General features: G+C 45.7%; 1 protein-coding gene across 10 annotated transcripts in view; it reads left to right on the top strand.

The window, feature by feature from the left end:
* The window catches only part of LRRC49 (leucine rich repeat containing 49), a 72,555-nt gene that overhangs the window by 607 nt on the left and 50,320 nt on the right, over nt 1-21,628 (top strand). For 4 of the 10 annotated variants that reach the window (XM_083586490.1, XM_083586497.1, XM_083586495.1 and 1 more), the window contains exons 2-6: nt 5,790-5,852; nt 15,071-15,158; nt 16,026-16,220; nt 18,014-18,104; nt 18,975-19,178. In XM_083586490.1, the coding sequence (XP_083442616.1) occupies nt 5,790-5,852; nt 15,071-15,158; nt 16,026-16,220; nt 18,014-18,104; nt 18,975-19,178 (641 nt within the window). Of the gene's footprint in view, nt 1-5,789; nt 5,853-15,070; nt 15,159-16,025; nt 16,310-18,013; nt 18,105-18,974; nt 19,179-21,628 lie in introns of those variants that run through there. The other 6 variants (XM_083586493.1, XM_083586492.1, XM_083586494.1 and 3 more) reach the window with 6 other exon arrangements.

The raw sequence follows: 21,628 nt of genomic DNA, 5'->3' as shown, positions 1-21,628 counted from the left end.
CATAAAATTATATATCAATGGAAAGATAATTTCATAGAATCATAGAGTTGGAAGAGACCACAAGGGCCATCGAGTCCAACCCCCTGCCAAGCAGGAAACACCATCAGAGCACTCCTGACATATGGTTGTCAAGCCTCTGCTTAAAGACCTCCAAAGAAGGAGACTCCACCACACTCCTTGGCAGCAAATTCCACTGTCAAACAGCTCTTACTGTCAGGAAGTTCTTCCTAATGTTTAGGTGGAATCTTCTTTCTTGTAGTTTGGATCCATTGCTCCGTGTCCGCTTTTCTGGAGCAGCAGAAAACAACCTTTCTCCCTCCTCTATGTGACATCCTTTTATATATTTGTACATGGCTATCATATCACCCCTTAACCTCCTCTTCTCCAGGCTAAACATGCCCAGCTCCCTTAGCCGTTCCTCATAAGGCATCGTTTCCAGGCCTTTGACCATTTTGGTTGCCCTCCTCTGGACACGTTCCAGTTTGTCAGTGTCCTTCTTGAACTGTGGTGCCCAGAACTGGACACAGTACTCCAGGTGAGGTCTGACCAGAGCAGAATACAGTGGCACTATTACTTCCCTTGATCTAGATGCTATACTCCTATTGATGCAGCCCAGAATTGCATTGGCTTTTTTAGCTGCCGCGTCACACTGTTGGCTCATGTCAAGTTTATGGTCAACCAAGACTCCTAGATCCTTTTCACATGTACTGCTCTCAAGCCAGGTGTCACCCATCTTGTATTTGTGCCTCTCATTATATAACCTTTAGAAGACATCTGACTGCAGTCCTGTATTGGGAAGTTTTTAATGTTTGATGTTTTATTATGTTTTTATATCATCATCATCATCAAACCTTTTATTGGCATCACATACAAACATCCATACAAATCAGTACAGAATTACCGCCTTCTCAGTGACACAAAACATTTGTCAAATGAAAGAGGCAATGCAGTCTAACATTACATCTCTAGGTCTCCAGGGAGATCAGACGTCTGCAATGTGTTTCGACGACAAAAAACCAGATAAAGATATTTAGCCACTAACTTGGTGAGCTCCTGATTATTCCCCAATAATAGAAAATGTAACTCTAACTCTGGTTTCCATTTGGAACTGCGGGCAGAGATCAACATATAGTTTACATTTAAGAACCATATGTGTAAGAGTTTCCACCTGATGGTCTTCACATGGGCAAATTCTTCTCCTTCCACCATTCCCGAGAACCTTCTCCATAGGAGGTTTGAAGGATCTGAATTAAAATGCCCTTCTTTCTTGAGGATTAAGCAAAAATTCAAGATAATTGTGGTTAATTTCATGTGCCCAAGAAAGTTGAAAGTTAAGAGGGGAACATGTTTTCTCTGCTGCTGCTGTTAGTTCCTGGCGTTCAATGTCCCACAACCTAAGTTTTTATTGTAGCCTTGGCAGATGGTGGGGACATTGATCGCAAAGATTCCACTGACAGCCCAAGTTGCTGTACCTTTATGTTAAACCGCTGTAGCCCTGGGGAAAGAAAGGAATCTAGCAAAACTTCACTAGGGAGAGGATCTCTATCTGTTGTGAGGCAGATGTTTAACCAGCATGTGAGAAATCTCGCCCAGGCTATGGTCTCTACCTTGTGTTGACCTCCCTCTAGACACAAGGCCGCATAGGGTACACAACGTGGGACAGCGAAAATCTTAAAATGGAAAGCTGCCTGCACTTGTTCTACCAGCTGGGTAAACCCTGGCAGCCAGACTGGAATTCCGTAGAGCAACTGAGCTATAACTTTGGCATTGAAGACCTAGAATCATAGAATCATAGAATCATAGAGTTGGAAGAGACCACAAGGGCCATCGAGTCCAACCCCCTGCCAAGCAGGAAACACCATCAGAGCACTCCTGACATATGGTTGTCAAGCCTCTGCTTAAAGACCTCCAAGGAAGGAGACTCCACCACACTCCTTGGCAGCAAATTCCACTGTCAAACAGCTCTTACTGTCAGGAAGTTCTTCCTAATGTTTAGGTGGAATCTTCTTTCTTGTAGTTGGAACCATTGCTCCGTGTCCGCTTCTCTGGAGCAGCAGAAAACAACCTTTCTCCCTCCTCTATGTGACATCCTTTTATATATTTGAACATGGCTATCATATCACCCCTTAACCTCCTCTTCTCCAGGCTAAACATGCCCAGCTCCCTTAGCCGTTCCTCATAAGGCATCGTTTCCAGGCCTTTGACCATTTTGGTTGCCCTCCTCCGGACACGTTCCAGTTTGTCAGTGTCCTTCTTGAACTGTGGTGCCCAGAACTGGACACAGTACTCCAGGTGAGGTCTGACCAGAGCAGAATACAGTGGCACTATTACTTCCCTTGATCTAGATGCTATACTCCTATTGATGCAGCCCAGAATTGCATTGGCTTTTTTAGCTGCCGCGTCACACTGTTGGCTCATGTCAAGTTTGTGGTCAACCAAGACTCCTAGATCCTTTTCACATGTACTGCTCTCAAGCCAGGTGTCACCCATCTTGTATTTGTGCCTCTCATTTTTTTTGCCCAAGTGCAATACTTTACATTTCTCCCTGTTAAAATTCACCTTGTTTGTTTTGGCCCAGTTCTCTAATCTGTCAAGGTCGTTTTGAAGTGTGATCCTGTCCTCTGGGGTGTTAGCCACCCCTCCCAGTTTGGTGTCATCTGCAAATTTGATCAGGATGCCCTTGAGTCCATCATCCAAGTCGTTGATAAAGATGTTGAATAAGACCGGGCCCAAGACAGAACCCTGTGGCACCCCACTAGTCACTCTTCTCCAGGATGAAGAGGAACCATTGATGAGGACCCTTTGGGTTCGGTCAGTCAGCCAGTTACAAATCCACTGAGTGGTAGCATAGTCAAGACCGCATTTTACCAGCTTCTTTACAAGAATATCATGAGGCACCTTGTCAAATGCCTTGCTGAAATCAAGGTAGGCTACATCCACTGCGTTTCCTTCATCTACCAGGCTTGTAATTCTGTCAAAAAACGAGATCAGGTTAGTCTGACATGACTTATTTTTCAGAAATCCATGCTGACTATTGGTGATCACAGCATTCCTTTCTAGGTGCTCACAGACTGTTTGCTTAATGATCTGCTCCAGAATCTTCCCTGGTATTGATATCAGACTGACTGGGCGGTAATTATTTGGGTCCTCTCTTTTCCCCTTTTTGAAAATAGGGACAACATTTGCCCTCCTCCAGTCTGCCGGGACTTCGCCTGTTCTCCAGGAATTCTCAAAGAAGACTGCCAGTGGTTCTGAGATCACACCTGCCAGTTCTTTTAATACTCTTGGATGCAGTTCATCTGGCCCTGGAGACTTGAATACATCTAAACTAGCCAAGTATTCTTGTACTATCTCCTTAGTTATTCTGGGCTGTGTTTCCTCTGCTGAATCATTTGCTCCAAATTCTTCAGGTCGGGCATTGTTTTCTTTATCGGAGAAGACTGAGGCAAAGATGGCATTGAGGAGTTCAGCCCTTTCTGTGTCCCCTGTTTGCATTTCACCATCTTCTCCTCTGAGTGACCCCACTGTTTCTTTGTTCTTCCTTTTGCTACGAACATACCCATAAAAGCCTTTTTTGTTGCTTTTAACCTCTCTAGCAAGCCTGAGTTCATTCTGTGCTTTAGCTTTTCTGACTTTGTGTCTACACGTGCTGGCTATTTGTTTGAATTTAATGAAGAATGTAATGCAATAACTTTTATGAAGGATTATTTATTACAACAGCAGTCATAAAAAAGAAATGTGAAACACATAGAAAAAATGAGATATACAAAATTTTTCACCATGTCAGTTAATATTTAGTTTGGTAACCTTTAGCTTTAATTACGGCCTTACAATGCCTTCCCATGCAGTGAATCAAGTTTTTTAGTTCTGCAGCTGTAATAATGTTAAACCAAGATTGAATTATTGCCTGTATTAATTGGGTTTTATTGCTGGGTTGGTTCTGACTAACAAGTTTATTTAGTCGGCTCCATAGATTTTCAGTTGGGTTAAGGTCTGGGCCATGTATTTCTGGGCATTTATATTCCCATTAATGACGCAAATTCTGCCCACACCTTTTGCTGTCCTACAACCCCAGATCATAACGCTAACTGAGTGTTTCACGGTAGATGTAATGCAAGTAGGATGTAAATCTTCTCCAATTCTTCTCCTCACGTATTTCATGCCATCACTACCAAGCAAGGAGATTTGGGTCTCATCATTCCAAGTAACACTGTCCCATTGTTCCGCTGTCCAGTTAACATGCCCAGTTTCATTTTCTGAATCTTTGTTTGAGAGATAACGATGACCTTTTCCTTGGAATTCTAGCATTTAGACAATATTCCTGCAGTCTGTGTTGAACAGTCCTTGCACTCAACTTCACATTACCTTGCACCATGTCATCTTGTATACACCCAGATGATTTTCTTCTGTCACATAGGCACAGTCTCTCATTTCTTCTATCATCACTTGCTGCTGTGCACCTTTTCCTGCCTTTACCAGCCTGATTTTGTAGTGGCTGAGTCTCCTGATACCTCTTCAAAAAATTAGAAATGCCACCTTTGGTTAAGTTTCCACCAATTTTTCTTCTAATTTCTTCATAACTGTAGCCTTGTTCACTTAATAGTACTATTTCACATCGCTTTCTGGGTGATCAGTCAACTCTTTGTGCCATTTCTTTAATTTTATTACGTTTTACTAGCTCACTAAATGAAATAACACACAAGAATCAACCAACTGAAAATGTCCTCCTCTCATCTCATACCAGAGCCACTGTATTCTGCTCTGGTCAGACCTCACCTGGAGTATTGTGTCCAGTTCCACTGTTCGACAGTGGAATTTGCTGCCAAGGAGTGTGGTGGAGTCTCCTTCTTTCGAGGTCTTTAAGCAGAGGCTTGACAACCATATGTCAGGAGTGCTCTGATGGTGTTTCCTGCTTGGCAGGGGGTTGGACTCGATGGCCCTTGTGGTCTCTTCCAACTCTATGATTCTATGATTCATCTCCAGTACATAGCATCAGTAGCTGAATCCTACTCTGACATTGATTGAATCATTGCCAAAACAAGATGATACCTGATTGGCTCTCTAAACACTCCTGCTCATTAGCTACATTCAAATGAAGGAAAGCTACTGCATATCAACCTAAGCAAGTTGTGCTTCCTTTTTTCTGGTTACTTGGCTATAACTTTTGATAGAATACAGAAAATTGAACAAACTTTGTTGCATTACATTCTTCATTAAATTATCTTTCCATTGATTATATAATTTTATGGTATTACTCCAAAAATATGTGGTGTTATGAGCCATTAAACCTTGGAAATACACTTTTTCCAAAAGGTTTCCACAATTTTGACCACTAGTGTATGTTATCACCTTCATCTGTAATTACTATTATTATTATTACTGTATTATTATTATTAGTATATCCCACCTTTTTTCCTAATAGGGACTCAAGCCAGCTTACAACTAAAATAGAAACGTATTTTTAAAAAATCATTAAAAACAATTAAACAGTAAAATGCATATAGTGACCACATACAGATCATTATTTATGTTCCAATTTTTATTTCCATTGCTTTTAAATTCATATATATCTATATGAGGTTTTAATCTTTAGCATACATTGGAATGTTTGTTATATGACATGTGGTCAAAAACTGGTCACTGGATGTGGTGGCAGATTCATTAGCGATCTTCCATCTCTTATTTCAGATTATTAGATTATAGGGTGTTTCTGATTTTCTAGCATTCTTCACCTTCTGTTATTTAAATTATATATTCCTGAAAGTTATTAATACCTCTTCAATTTCCAGGCCAACAATTATGGGCTTCAGCTGGTTCTCCAGAGTACATCAGCAGCAGAAAGAACCAAGCCTGTGAGACCTGATTTTTTATTATTGAAATACAGATGTACACAGGTGTCCAGTGTATTTGATGTTTTGTGTCATCAAATGATAGAGTACAATGCTTTCAATGAAATTTCCCATATGATTTGTAACTGTGCATATGATCTAATGTAGCCTTTGTCAATCTAGTGTCCTCCAGATGTTTTGGACTACAACAATCATTAGCCCCAGCAAGTTTGGCAGTAGTGATTGGAGCTGATGAGTATTGTAGTCCAAAACATCTGGAGGGCTCCAGGTTGACAATGGCTGATCAAATGTTTGATGTTTTATTGTATTTTATATATTTTGTTGTCACCCTGTGAGTTACCCTGAGTGGCTGGGGCAGTCCAGTCAGATGGGCAGCATATAAATATAATAATAGTAATAGTAATAATAATAGTGATCCAGGACATGAAAACACACATATCTATATACGCTACATCACTGGTGAGAATAGCCAGCAGCACTTCACTTGGCTACTGATTTTTATTGCCTTGGTAGGTGATCCAGGCAGGGCACATTGCTGCCAACTCCTTTTTCAATTTCTTTACTGGCACCACTTGGTTGTCTTTTAAATGTATACTGTATCTACGAGTACACAGCCTCATATTAAACGCGTGCTCCAGTAAATCACTCCTTTCTTTCAGTTACCTATCTGGGAACAGCTTAATAGATATTATAAAGATATCCTGTCTGCATGTCTTTAAAAAGAAGCATTCAAATGCAATGCACTAATGGTCTATCTGAGCAGCATGAGGCATAGCATTAAAGCAGCTGGTTAATATACAGTGGGCCTACAACTTATGTGGGGGTTCAATTCTAGGGGTCTGTGCTGAATTGCAAAATTGCTCAAATTCAGGAAACCCAGGGAGGGCTTCCGGGTCAGCGTGAACGACGAATGGCGGAGTTCCTCCGACCGGAGGAACGGGCTCCGTGGAAATTGGGTCTTCCTGCCGCAGCGAAGGCGGGGCCCCGCTAGAAATCCCAGGCAGAGAAGCCTGGGAACGTGGGGTTCGGCAGAGCACCAAGAGCGCCTCCCCTACTCACGAGGAAACCCCTTTTCGGGCTCCGGAGTGAAGTGGGGTGAGCAGCGCGGTGCTGCGAACCGATTGCTATTTCTATGGAGGGAAGCCGCGCAGCCATCGCCGGAGAGCACTGACTTTTTCCTGATGAGATTTGGACTCTAAATCAAGTACCCGTGAGTAAAAACGGAGAGTTGGATCAAGAAACTTGTAAAATTTATGAATTAGGCACAAGCGGGAAGGTTTAAACAGGAAGTCCGCCTTCCGCTTTTTGTATATAGACTGAAGCAAAGACCTTGCAAACTAACAGCCTGGAAAACTGCTTTAAAGTTGGAAATTTCCTGCATCTACAACTAATAAAACCCCCCTTGAAAGCAGGAGAAAAGGGGGGGGGGGAGATTTGACTGTTTAATCCTGCAGGAGGAGAGTAAAGGAATTTAAGTTTCCATCGTCCCAAACCTGGGGACGGGGTGTCGGGACAGAAATTCTTTGAGACGTCCATCGATTGAAAGTGGAGTGCTTTGACAGATTGAAATATACTCAGAGTCGCAAAGTGATTTCATGCTCTTTATTCAGCTCATAGTGGTGAGGAGGAATGAATGAAAGTCCCCTCAAAGTATCTGCTTTATATACATTATTTACACAATGGGCTGCACATGATTGGCTAATTCCGGAATTCTACTATAAGCCAATCAGGTTGTGGATTCACTTCTATCTGGAGCATGATTGGGTGGTTCCTGCCAACCAATCATACTGCTGCATTGTTCTAGGACCAATCAGACTGCTGCATTCTGAATCCTATTGTTCTAGGACCAATCAGACTGCTGCCTTTTGGATCCTATTGTTCTAGGACCAATCAGACTGCTGCAGTTTGGATCCTATTCAACTCAGTACATAACACCCCTCCCCTCTAAGTTCCAGTCCTGCCCGGGAGGTTGCATTCATAGTCCTCAAGGTACGCCGGCGGCCTACATGTGCGTTGCGGCCTGTGTTTCCTGGTCCGGGGTTCAGGTTCTGGCTCGTGTTCCAAGGATGCTGGCTGTGATGGGGCTGTATGGTCTGGCGCAACCGGCTCGCTCAGTCGTGGTTCTGGTTCCGGTGTCCTTTCGGCCTCACGGGTCCTCTCTGTATTTACTGATTCTGCCTCTCCTGCTTGCCCCTGTTGCTCTATGGGCCTCACTGCCCCACTGTTCCCTTGGGACTCCTCTGACCTGTCCTCCTCCTCCTGGTTTTCTCCCGGGAATCATCGCCGTATCTGGTCGCAGTGGCGGCGCCAGCATTGCCCCCCATCTGTTAGCACCTCGTACGACACGGGGCCAGTGACCCTGGTGACAGTGGTGGGTACCCATGCAGGGCCTGCCCCAAAATTCTTTGTGTACACTGGGTCCTGGGCCTCGAAGGTCCGGGGGTTCCTGCCTTCCCCCACCACTACCTCATCCTGAGCTCTATCGGGGTGAAGGCGGTCAAATCTGATTGCAAGGCGCCAACCCATTAGTAGTTCAGCGGGGCTCCGGCCAGTCGTTGAGCTGGGGGTGCTGTGCTGTGCTAGAAGGAATGTGGCAAGGCGGTACTCCCATTCCCCTTGTGTCATGCGGCGAAGGGTGTCCTTGGTGGTCCGCACCATGCGTTCTGCTTGGCCATTGGTGGCAGGGTGGAATGGCGCCGAACGGATGTGGCGGATGGCGTTCTGCGCTGTGAAGGTTTGGAATTCTCCTGACGTAAATGCAGTCCTGTTGTCTGAGACGAGAGTGTCAGGGAGCCCGTGGGTTGCAAACAGCCTGCGTAGTACCCGGATGGCTGCGGATGTAGAAGTGGACGGTACCAGTGCGACTTCCAGCCATTTGGTGTAGGAGTCCACCACTATGAAGAATGTTTTCCCCTGAAAGGGGCCAGTGAAGTCCACATGCAGGCGTGACCATGGTGCTTGGGCGGACTCCCAGGACTGGACTGGGGCCCTTGGGGGATCTGGGTGGGATTCTTGGCAGGCCTGGCAGTGTTTGACCCAGGCCTCTATCTCTCCGTCGATCCCCGGCCACCACACATAACTCCTGGCAAGGGCCTTCATTCTTACTACCCCTGGGTGTGTCTCGTGTAGGGCTGTGAGGACCCTTTTGCGGAGGGGCTGGGGAACAACGACCCTGCTTCCCCATAACAGGCACCCCTTGTGGGCCGACAGTTCATGTTTGCGGGTTGTGTAGCCGGCGAATTCTGGCCCGGGGCTGCTGCTGGGCCATCCCCTCCACACCCAGTCCAGGACCTGGGAGATGACCCTATCTTTCTTGGAATGGTGTGCAACTTCTTGTGCCTGAATGGGGCGCTCGGGAAGCAGCTCCAGGCTCATAACCTCTTGTGCAGGTGCTGGGTCGGGGCCTGTTTCCGGTAGTGGTAGCCTGCTGAGGGCGTCCGCATGGCCCATCGCCTTCCCAGGGTGGTGAATCAGTGCATACTGGTAGCTGGCAAGGAAAATTGACCACCTGAGGACACGAGGAGACAGCACTTGGGGGGTCTGCTTTTCGGGGGCAAACAAGCCAAGCAACGGCTTGTGGTCAGTCACCACGGTGAAGAGCCGCCCGTACAAGAAATCATGGAATTTTTTTACTCCCTTCACGATTGCCAGACCCTCCTTGTCGATTTGCGAGTAGTTCCGTTCGGTTGCGTTGAGTTTCTGGGAAAAGTATGCCACCGGTACCTCTCTTCCATCCGGGAGTTGGTGTCCCAGGACAGCGCCAATGCCATAGGGTGAGGCGTCGCATGCTAGCACCACCGGCAGCCTCTCGTCGAAGTGTGCCAAGACCGAGTTTGAGACAAGCAAGTCCTTGACTGCCTGGAATGCGGCCTCCTGGTGCTGGCCCCACACCCAAGGGGCCCGCTTGTCCAGGAGTCTGTGTAGGGGCTCCGCTACCGCCGCCTTGTGGGGAAGGAAGGAATGGTAAAAGTTCAATAGTCCCAAGAAGGCCTGAAGTTCAGTCTTGTTCTTGGGCGCTGGGGCATCACAAATGGCCCGTACCTTGTCCCCAGTCGGGTGGACCCCTGCTGCATCCACCATAAATCCCAGAAAGTCCACCTGAGGCACTCCTAGTAGACATTTTTTCCCGCTTCACCTTGAGACCCGCCGTCTGGAAACGGTGCGGAGGCGGTCCTCAAACTCCTCGGGTGTGGGCCCGGCAATCAACACATCATCGAAGAAGGGGGTGACACCAGGAATCCCTTTAAGGAGCGAGTCCATTAGATTCTGGAATATGCCTGGTGCCACGCTGACACTGAATTGCAGTCGCTTTACCCTGAACGCTCCTCTGTGTGTCACAATCGTCTGTGCCTCTGCTGTGGCCTCATGTACTGACAGCTGTTGATATGCTTGGGCCAGGTCCAGCTTGCCAAAAATTTTCGACCCAGCCAGAGTAGCAAGGACATGGCTGACCACTGGCACTGGGTACGCATGGGCCGTGAGGGCCTTGTTTATGGTACATTTGTAGTCTGTGCAGATGCGGACCGAACCATTAGGCTTGACGGGTGTGACGATTGGGGTTTCCCAGGGGGCATTAGGCACCGGCTCCAGCACTCCTTGCTCCACGAGTCGGTCCAATTCCTCGGGGTTTCAGGGGTTTCAGGGTGAACGGGACCCGGCGGGCCTTGAGCCTGACCGGTCGTACTGCGGGGTCAAGCTGTAGAGCAATGGGGGGGCCCGTATACTGTCCCAATTTCCCATCGAAAACCCCTGGAAATTCCTTGCATATGGCATCCACGTCCACTTGTAAGGTAGTGTGGTTCACCCCGGTGACGGCTAGCCCCAGTGGTCCAAACCATGCCAATCCCAGTAAGCTAATGTAGGGGCCCTTGACCACAAGCAAGTCCAGTTGCCGCGTCCGCCCTCGGTACCGCACCCTGAAGGTCCCCACCCCCGTTGTGGGGACCTTACGTTTCTGGAAGTCCTGGAGGGTGAATGGGGCCGGCCTGAGTTTGGGACCCCCAGTAGGACACAGTTTCCTTAAGGTCCTTGCCGAAATTATAGATAGAGTTGAACCCGTGTCAAGCACCATGCGGCATGGGGCCCCCTCTATCTGTACCTCTACATAAATTTTCTCTGTTGGGGTGGGGCAACTGGCATACCTGGAAGTCCGTGAGCTCCGTCGAGTTGCCTTGGTGCGTTGGGCCCCGGGACCTGGGGCTCTTGGATTGGTCATCTGATGCCTGGCGTCGGGTGGGCCGAGCCCGATACACCTGGGCGATGTGTCCCAATTTTCTGCACTGCCTGCACTCTGCGTTGCGGAACGGCAGGTCCTCCTCTCGTGACTTTCTCCACAGCTTGCGCAGTTCCCTCCTTCTCGTCGAGGCAGCTGTGGTATGTGGGCTGCTTGAGTGCGCTGCTGTACTCGGTGCACCTCCTCCCTGTTGGATCCTGAGTCGTCGGTGAGGTCTTCGTGGTGGACCCTCGGTTGGGACGGCTGGCTCGGCCATGCCTCTTGCGTCGACCTCTCGGCAGCTTCTGTTGCCAGGGCCTCCTCCAGAGCGACCTGGAACGTTAGGTTCTTCTTAGCGTAGAGGTGTCGTTGCAGCTTCTCATCCTTCAGGCCACCGACGAGGCGGTCACGAAGCATGTTCTCCAGCTCTGAGAAGTTGCAGAACTGGGCAGCTTGGCGGGGAGAGGTCACAAACCCAGTTATGGTTTCCCCAGGGGCTTGCCGCTTTGCGTAGAAGGCATTTCGACGAGCCATCACTGAGGGCTGTGGCGAAAAGTGCCCCTTCAGCTGTTCCATTATTGTTTTGTATGGAACAGTAGCGACGTCTTCAGGCGCAAGGAGAGCCCGGGCGATTTCAAACGTCTCCTCTCCGCAGACGCTGAAGAATATTGCCCTCTTCTTGGCGTCTTCTTCATCGGTGACCCCTTTGGCTTCTAGGAGGAAGGTGAAACGGGAGGCGTACGCTTCCCAGTCTCCAGATGCTGGGTTGAACGGCGAGAAGCTGCTGTCGGTTGCCATTCTGAGTTCCTTGTGTCCCGGAGCAGAAGCCTGGATACACGGTGCGAGGCAGCGGTGCAGCAGGTGGCGGTGCTGCGGTGCTGTGTGTGGCAGTCAGCTCAGCGGGATCCCACCTTCGTCGCCAGTGAAATATACTCAGAGTCGCAAAGTGATTTCATGCTCTTTATTCAGCTCATAGTGGTGAGGAGGAATGAATGAAAGTCCCCTCAAAGTATCTGCTTTATATACATTATTTACACAATGGGCTGCACATGATTGGCTAATTCCGGAATTCTACTGTAAGCCAATCAGGTTGTGGATTCACTTCTATCTGGAGCATGATTGGGTGGTTCCTGCCAACCAATCATACTGCTGCATTGTTCTAGGACCAATCAGACTGCTGCATTCTGAATCCTATTGTTCTAGGACCAATCAGACTGCTGCCTTTTGGATCCTATTGTTCTAGGACCAATCAGACTGCTGCAGTTTGGATCCTATTCAACTCAGTACATAACACAGATAGTATTAAAAAAGAAGAGAAACAAATTAACTTCAACGCCACCTTCTGCATTTCTGTATTTTAAAGAAAATCGAAAGGATTTGAAATCGAAAGTAATTTCCTTTGTTGGATAGATTTTAAAAATGGATACAAAAAGAAACTGTGTCCCCTAGAGGGAGCTTGTCAGTTTGTTGTTGTAGCTCACAGCTGCAAGATTTGGATCGTGGGACCTGCCGTTTGACCTTGAGCAGAAATGTGTTGGAAGGAAGGTTTAGTGTCTACCCTTGGCTTGCTGGAGCAGCTGCATGAAAAAATGAATTTGATGCATGAAAAATTGGATTTGATGAGCGCTGTGGCTAGTGAATATGACTTAACAGGGAATAAGGATAAAGAAGTTATACAGCGACCAACTCAAGAATCTGGTTTGATAAGGCAGGTCCAAGGGCAGATGAAGAAGGAAGAGGCAGTGATTCCCCCTAAAACAACACGAATGGAGACATCCAAAGTCCGGCAGGAACAAAAGTTACTGATTGAACTTGGAATGTGTTGGGAAGTGTTTGAAGTCAAGGAAGTTCTTAACTCTAGTGGGACTATGAAACAGGCGAACAACTATCTTTTGGATAAATACTTTTTGGATTACAAAGATGATGACAGGGAGTGGGACTGGGGGGAAGGGACTTGCCTGATGAAGGAAAATGGAAATTATTACTGGACGGAACCCTCCGGAGACCCACTCCCCAAGAAGCTAACAATAGACAAAGAAGTGCGCAAGCACAAACAAGGACAAGAAAATGTGCAGAGGGGGCCAAGAAGAGACTTAAGGGCCTCGGACATAAGAACACCAGATTGATGGACTCGATGTAATGGACAGAAAGGGCTGACATGACCCGATACCAGGAAGAAGGGACGTTGGATAAAAACTAGAGATATAAAGGGAAATTCTTTTGTTAATTTTGGAATTAGTGTAACATTAATGAAATATTAGGGAACATGCTGGAAAGGAACCAAATTGGCTTTAGCAGAAAAGATCTAAGGAGATATGAATGAATATGATGTAAATTTTGAAATTTTAAGATTTTTAAGATAAGATAAGGTTTAAAAAGATTAAGGTAAATTGAATAACAGATTATATTAAAAGATGGAAAGGCAATGTTGAATTAATTGATAAGATAGATTGTGAAGATTAATAATTTAAATTAAAATTGAGAAACATGGGAAGAATTTGCTGAAATAACGAATTAAACTAGAATACAAAAAGGGAGGTGTGAGGAGGTTCAAGAAATAAGCAAGTGGAAAGTTGTAAATTTGAGATTTGTATTTTTCTGTCTTCTTTTTTTGGTTTTTTCTTTTTGTTTTACTTTTTGTTGTATTTTTCTGATTTTTTCTGTTTTGTTTTTGTTGTTGTATTGATGAAATTCTGAATAAATAGCATTTAAAAAAAAAACCAAATTCAGGAAACCCAGGAACTGCCCCCCAGAACTGGCAGCATCCCAGAACCTTTCGTCTCCTTCCCAAAGCCCAGTAGGTGAGGTGCCACCTTGCTTCCCAGCCTCTGGGAAGGAGGTGCCAGGGTTCTAGGAGCTTCCCAGGGCCCTGCCACGATCTCCCCAAAGCATGGTAAGCAAGGGAAATCCTCTGGGTGTACATGTGTGTCTGTGGAAATAAATAAACAAAGAGACTCTGCTCTCTGTTGCTTATTTATTCCCTCCAGATAATGTTGCGATTGCGCATGTAAAGTGAGTGCAAATTGCAGATTTACTGTACATCTCCTTCTCTGTCTCAAACTGTAAGGGAATCCCACATGCACAGTGAGGCATTGACTGCCCCCTGTTGTGAATATTATGAAATGTGATACTGACATAGAAGTGTACATTGGTATTCTACATCATACACATGGTTGGTTATATGTGTGGTGAGGGGAAGGGGTACAACTTAATGGAACTATGGATAGGACAATAGGAAGCTGCCTTATACTGGAACAGATTGGTCCATTTATATTGTCTTTGTGTGTATTGTCTACATCAGGCACGTCCAACAGGTAGATCGTGATCTACCGGTAGATCACTGGACGTCTGTGGTAGATCACTGGTAGATCAGTGGCTCCCCCCAAAGAAGCTCAACAAGTTTGGGTCCCCTGAAAAAAGCTCAGCATTCTTGACCTGAACCCCTAAAAAACTGGGCTTTCCTCCTCCCTAAGAAAAGTTCAACAACTTTGACCTGAATCCCCCCAAAGGGGGTAGATCACTGCCAGTTTTTAACTCTATGAGTAGATTGTAGTCTCTTGGGAGTTGGCCACCCCTGGTCTACATAGACCACCACCAGCGGCTCTCCAGGATCTCATGCAGGGGACTTTTCCACCCCTCCCTGGGTTGAACCTGGGGCATTTTGCCTGCAAAGCTCTACCACTGAGTGATGGCCCTTCCACATATGGAAGTAGTTCTCTGTATCCAGTTTCCTGTGCCTGGACTGAACTTCCCAACCACACCAACATATCATTGGGCTGCTATATGAAATTTCCAGTCTACATCTGAAACCAAGGTCACAGTGCAATCCTATCTATACCTGTATGTTCAGAAGTAAGTCCTACTGACTTAAGTGGAACTTATTTCCAGAAAAATGTGTGTATGATTGCAGCCTTATTGCAGTCCCAATACATGCAGATCCACGTTTTTCTTACTTTCTCATTTGTTTGCATTGACGTATAATGGTTTGTTGTAATAATTTCTGTTGCAGCTTGAGTTCAGATTACACAAAGAGCAGCCGTATCTTCATAACAGATTCTTGCAGCATGATCTTGAAAAGAACTATTCAGGAAAACAAGGTAACATTGTGAGACTGACTCCTCTTTCTTAAAGTTTGCATGCCAACCATGAAAAGAATAAATGTTTTTACAGCTGTAGCATATTTTCATTATTTGTAATTTAATTTCTCACTGTTTCTTGAAATAGGTAGCAAAGCTGTCTGCAGGCAAACCATAGATTTTTTTCTAGTTTAGGACCACTTTGAGATCCACACGGCAGATACAGTTACTGTGAATTTACTGCTGTTGCATTGATGTTGCCTGCAGCAAACACATAAAAGGGTGGCTGACACACCCAGTGGGGATGTGTTGGGGAGCCCCAGTCCAAACAGGTTCTTAAAACTTTTGCAGGGGCTTCCAAAGTCACAGGTCATCCACATTTGACATGCATGTTCTAGGAAATACTGGTGTTTTATTATTTTGGTGTTGTGTTAAGCGTTTGTATTTGTATATACTTTTTACATATGTATGCCGCTTTGAGTCACTGGATGTAGTAAGCAGTGAACAACTGTAATAATAATAATAATGATCTGCTTGATGAGGGGGATAGGAGATGATCATTCTAGCTCTGCCCCTGACTGCAGTCTCTGTTTCTTTCCATGAGTTGGAGGGGTAACTTCCATACTGTGGAGCCTTTTCTACTCATGTAGGCTCTCTCCTATGCATGTAGAAGTTAAGTCTATAACACATGGAGGGAGACTGTGGTCATAGCAAGTATGATAGTTTGTGAAATTCTCACGTATAGCTGATAAATTATAGCATACCTGCTGATTTCAAAGGGACTTCATCCCAAGTTAGTGTGCCAAGGAGTGCAAAGGACTGCAACTGTAGTTCTGTATTTTGATGAGCAGCACTGTCATAACCCTTATATATATATTTTCCCCCCAGCCGATGGAAGATTAAGTCCTTTATCACGCAGTAAAAAGTTGTATGTCCCTGTAGCACCAAATTTTGCAGATATTCCCGGCATGGAGGTGAAATATGGTGCAGGCTCTCTGGCAACATTTGGAGATTCCTCCTTTCCTAACCCTTCAAAATACAGACTTCAACAGGGCTGTCATAATGCTAGTCCAAATATTTCAGGTAAGTGATGAGCACTGATGTGGTGGATAAAGCAGGCCTCCAAACATTTGGCGTCTGTTGAAAGACAGGTAAAGGAGGACATGATAGAGGTGAGCATGATGTGGCTGATATGGAGAAACAGAAAAGTTTCTATGTTACATAGAACTAAAACCCAGTAGAACTAGAACCCAGTAGGGGCATCCAGTGAAAGTGAATGGTGGTAAATTTAGGCTGGACAGAAGGAATTTTGCTATTGCAAGACGTTGTGAGGGTGACCAATTTGGATGGCATTAAAGGGGGATTAGACAAATACATGGATGGTAAGGCTGTCATTGGTAACTAGCCACGATACCTGTGTACTACCTTCATTATCTGAGGCAGTAACTAATAAGTACAATTATTAGTTGTATCCCACTACCTTTGGATCTTCTGATAAATTGAATGAATGAATAAACAAACAAACAAATAATAATAATACAATTATTATTGCTAGGTGTCATGCTAGGTATGAAGCTGGGTTGAACGTTGGGCATCTGTGTAAAGATCTCAGCCCTGTTCTGTGCCTCTGCTCCTCTTCGCATAATGGGCACTGCATCTTCCTTTCCACCTTTCTCATATCTTCCAATGCTTGTTTATTCCAGTTCATATAATATTTATATTCATCAGTATTATATTTAATTATTATAGTTAAGTAATATATTCAAGTCTTCCATGGATCTCCCCACCCCAGTCATGCTTTATCCTTAGAACAATCCCATGATGCAGGTTAGACTGATAAATTGTGATTGGTCAGTAAGATTCATGACCAAGCAGGGATTTGAACCTGCAGCTCCCCAGTCTGGCACTCTTAATCCAGCCTTCCCTAACTTGTAGTCTGAAACAGAAGGCACAAACTCCCATTAGCCCAGGCATAGGCAAACTTGGCCCTCCAGATGTGTTGGGACTACAACTCCCACTGTCCCTAGCTAACAGGACCAGTGGTCAGGGATGGTGGGAATTGTAATCTCAAAACATCTGGGTGGTTGAGTTTGCCTATGCTTGCATTAGCCCCAGCCAGTGTCACCAGTGACCAGGGATAATGGAAACTATAGTGCAAAACATCCTAAGGTTGGGGAAGGCTATGGAGTTATACCATGCTGGTTCACATTATTATTATTTTTATCATCATCATCATCAATGTTTTTATTTAATGTTATACTGGAAACACAACCCCACATATCATAAATGTAACATACATACCCTCACAGTTATTAATTTCATGGTTGCTTTGGCCAGTGCCTATAAGCCTTCAAATGCCTGGGGAGTGAGACAGACAGATGCGCCTCACCAGGGAGGGTATTCCACAGATGGAACCACCACCAAGAAGGCCCTGTCATGGGTCCATGTGAGCTGGGCAGCAGTTAGAGGCAGAACTACCAACAGGGCCTACTTGCTGATTGTAGCTATACACTTAGATGCATAGTTTGCCCTGCCCAACAAGAGGAATAGTATTTCCACAATAACCCTGACTTCTCTTTCCTGTATAGTCATGGCTAATTTGGACCTTATAAGCATATATATGAAATTAGAATATACATACTTGCCTTCCATGTGCCATATTGCCATGTCACTTACAAGCATTTCCCAACAAAACTGCTTCCGACTGGCACATAAGGAGCACATCCCCTTCCTTAACTCTGGCATTGCAACCTTGGCATCAAGTCTCTCGTGTTTGTTGCTAGAGCTAGTTAGGCACGTGCATCATTGGACAGTAAAATGGTAATATGTGTGTTTTTTTAAAGTTAAATTCCTTTAAATGTTTATTTTTCTATTAGATAATATCACTTATGGGAACACTGCTTTTCCCCTAGTGCACCGAACTGCAGAAGAGAAAATGCAGCATTCTGACAGGCTGACCCTTGAAAGGTAAAAATAGAATTGGTGGGTGATGCTTTTCACAGTAATGTACATGTTTGCATAGAAGGTGTTATGATATCATATCACACATACTCATAGGATTGCAGCCTTAGGCCACAGTCATAATCCCATTTACCTGGGAGTAAGCCCCATTTGAATTCAGTGGTACTTATTTCTGACTAGAATAGAATTGCACTGTTAGTCTGTCTGGGAAAATAATGAGCAGTGGCTAGTATTAAGAACTTCAATGGTTTTATTCCTATGTACATAAAAAGGTAAGGCTGCACAACCCCCATAGGAGCATTTGTAGTGCCATATCACAATCCTGGATTTCCATGAAGTTGGGGTGGTGGAGGGAAACAAAAGAGAAGGAAGGTTGCACAACAGCAGTGGACACGGCATGGGAGTGAGAAGGGAGAAACATCGAGGGGTGGGGAAAAGTAGTGGTTAAAATAACCGCAGAAGGTTGAATAAAGCAGGGATGGAGAAAGCTGATAGAAAAATCATGGATTTAAACAACAGCGGAAGTTTGAATAAAGTACTATGGAATATTTGAGGGCAAAATGTTCCCTCAGAACAGTTTACCTGTTTGGGAAATCAGGTCCTTTGCATTGCCACTTCCCCCTGGTTTTCTGGTTTTCTCTTTTAATGGGTACTCATGGCTACAGTGCATGCTCTGTCCTCATTGCAATCTTTTTGACTTCCTGATATTTTTGTGGTTTTGAAAACCTTGGACTTCCCCTGAGTATGCTGATACCTCTACCTTTTTTCTCACTGCTTCAGTCATGCCAACACTTTGCTTGAGTTTGCTATTAGAAGTGATTCCCTGTGTTTGTTGTCACCTGTACTAAACATTTCTTAAAACTTTCCCCCTCCTAGACAAAAGCTGACTGTTTGCCCAATTATTGATGGAGAAGAGCACCTTCGTCTGCTTAGCTTCCAGCATAACTGCATAACACGGATCCAGAATATCTCTAATTTGCAGCATCTTGTTTTCTTAGATCTGTATGATAATCAGATAGAGGAAATCAGCGGCCTTACTACACTAAGGTCCCTCCGTGTCCTTTTGTTAGGAAATAACAGGTAAAAAAGGGAGGGGACCTTGACATACTTAAAACACTTTTCTAGTGTTCTCTGTGAAACTTGCATAGGGTGTGTTCACTGTAATGTCAAATAAGTCCCCCTACGGTTGGCAGAGACGGAATGCAACATAATCTACTTCTTATTGCTTGGGAATCACGACTTACCGAGCTGTCTGCTTGCAAAGTCAAAGCCAGCCCTGACTAATTTGGACATGTGACAATACAGAGGTGACTGTGGTATCAAACTAAGGTACAGAATTTGTGGATATGAGAAAAAGAATAGCAGTTTTGCCAGACTGAATGCAGACTGTAGATTTTGAAATCTCCATAGGTGTACCTTGAAACGAACCCTCAAAAGTCACTACCTCAGCTGCTAAAATATTATGGTATGTTTATTAACCTTCCAACTTCTCAGAAGCATACAAAGCCCAGGGCAAGTGGGAACATGGGCTGCCAGTGGGAAGGAGTGTAGAAGCAAATGGAGTAGACAGAATTGGTCGGCTATTAGACAGAGACCGTTAATGTTGGGCCAAATTATGTAATTATACGCACACAGGCATGCTTTGCCCAAATTCAGTGCATGACCTGTGCTATCAAAAGTCTTGGCTACTTCTACAGTACAGTGAAGTGTAAACTGACAACATGGGTGAAACTGAACCTATAAATTATCGTATTTTTCGCTCTATAGGGCGCACCTGACCATAGGGTGCACCTAGTTCTCAGAGGGGAAAATCAAGGGGAAAAATATGATTCCCCCCCCCCAGCTCTGGGAGCAGCGGACAGGCTGCACACAGCCTGTGCCCTTCTCCCAGACCTCCTCCCTGCTATTGCGGGAGGTGGGGGAATTCCCCCATCTCCCGCAAAAGCCCACAGGAGGGTGAAGGGACTGACTTGGCCAATCAGTCCCTTCTTCCTCCTTGGGGAAAAGCCCCCAAAAGCGGTGCCCTCTTTAAAGGCTGCGCGGCTCCTGCAGGCTTTTCTACGAGGTGAGGGAATTCCCCCACCTCGTAGAAAAGCCTGCAGAAGCTGCGCAGCCTTTAAAGAGCGCGGGGCTTTTGCGTGCTTTTGCAGGAGGTGGGGGAATTCCGCCATCTCCCACAAAAGCCCACAGGAGGGAGAAGGGACTGACTCGGCCAGTCAGTCCCTTCTTCCTCCTTGGGGAAAAGCCCCCAAGAGCGGCACACTCTTTAAAGGCTGCGTGGCTCCTGCGGGCTTTTCTACGAGGTGGGGGAATTCCTGTGGGTGCTGCTTTCCACCACCGCCAGCCTCAAAACCAGGTCAGGGAGCAGTGCAAAGGCGTCGCATGCCTTCCTGCTGCCCCCCGAGCTTGTGGGGCTGGCGGTGGGGGGAAGCGCTGCTTTCCCCCATCGCCAGCCTCAAAGACCAGACTCTCCTGGCTTCAGCAAAAGCAACGCGAAGCCTCCGGAGCGCAGGCTTCGGAGGCTTCGCGTTGCTATCGCTGAAGCCAAGGAGCCCGTATTCGCTCCATAGGACGCAAGCACACTTCCCCTTAATTTTTGGAGTGGAAAAAGAGCATCCTATAGAGCGAAAAATACGGTAGATCTCTTTGCAGACCCCATAAACACAGCAACCTCCCTAATCAGAGAACTCATTACATTTGCAATGGTGTCGGGCCAACAGGTGAATTTTGCAAAGTTGGAAGCTATGTGCTTCAGCACCGCTCCTCACATCCAAAAAGAACTCGCTAACGCAGGCATAGTCAAACTTGGCCTTCCAGGTGTTTTGGGACTACAACTCCCATCATTCCTAGCTAACAGGACTCGTGGTCAGGGATGATGGGAGTTCTAGTCCCAAAACATCTGGAGGGCCAAGTTTGCCTATGCCTGTGCTAACGTCACCAAGGTAAAACTTTGCCACACCAAGTTCAGATACCTAGGGGTACAAATAACCAGAAACCTCAATCAATTATAGCTCCACAACTACAACCTCTTGTGGCGACAAATTAACAAAGACCTAAAGAGATGGAACAACATGAACTTCACTCTCTCAGACAAAATAGCCATGATCAAAACGATCACCCTCCCAAAACTAACCTACCTATTCCAAACCCTCCCAACCTGAATTCCCCCAGCCCAACTCCATAAATGGCCCCAAATACCTGCACCTCCCCTCCTCAGAAGGATGATGGGAAATCCCCAACATAGAAGCATATTATATTGCCAACCAAATACGTCACATAATCCCATCATCCCTAGCTGACAGGACCCATGGTCAGGGATGATGGGAGTTGTAGTCCCAAAACATCTGGAGGGCCTATGCCTGTGCTAACGTCACCAAGGTAAAACTTTGTCACACCAAGTTCAGATACCTAGGGGTACAAATAACCAGAAACCTCAATAAATTATAGCTCCACAACTACAACCCCTTGTGGCGACAAATTAACAAAGACCTAAAGAGATGGAACAACATGAACTTCACTCTCTCAGACAA

The sequence above is a fragment of the Podarcis filfolensis genome (genome assembly GCF_964270895.1).
Source record: "Podarcis filfolensis genome assembly, chromosome: 14".
Classification (NCBI taxonomy): Eukaryota; Metazoa; Chordata; class Lepidosauria; order Squamata; family Lacertidae; genus Podarcis; species Podarcis filfolensis.
Note: the sequence above shows the minus strand (reverse complement) of the source record. Positions and strands in the feature narration are given on the sequence as shown.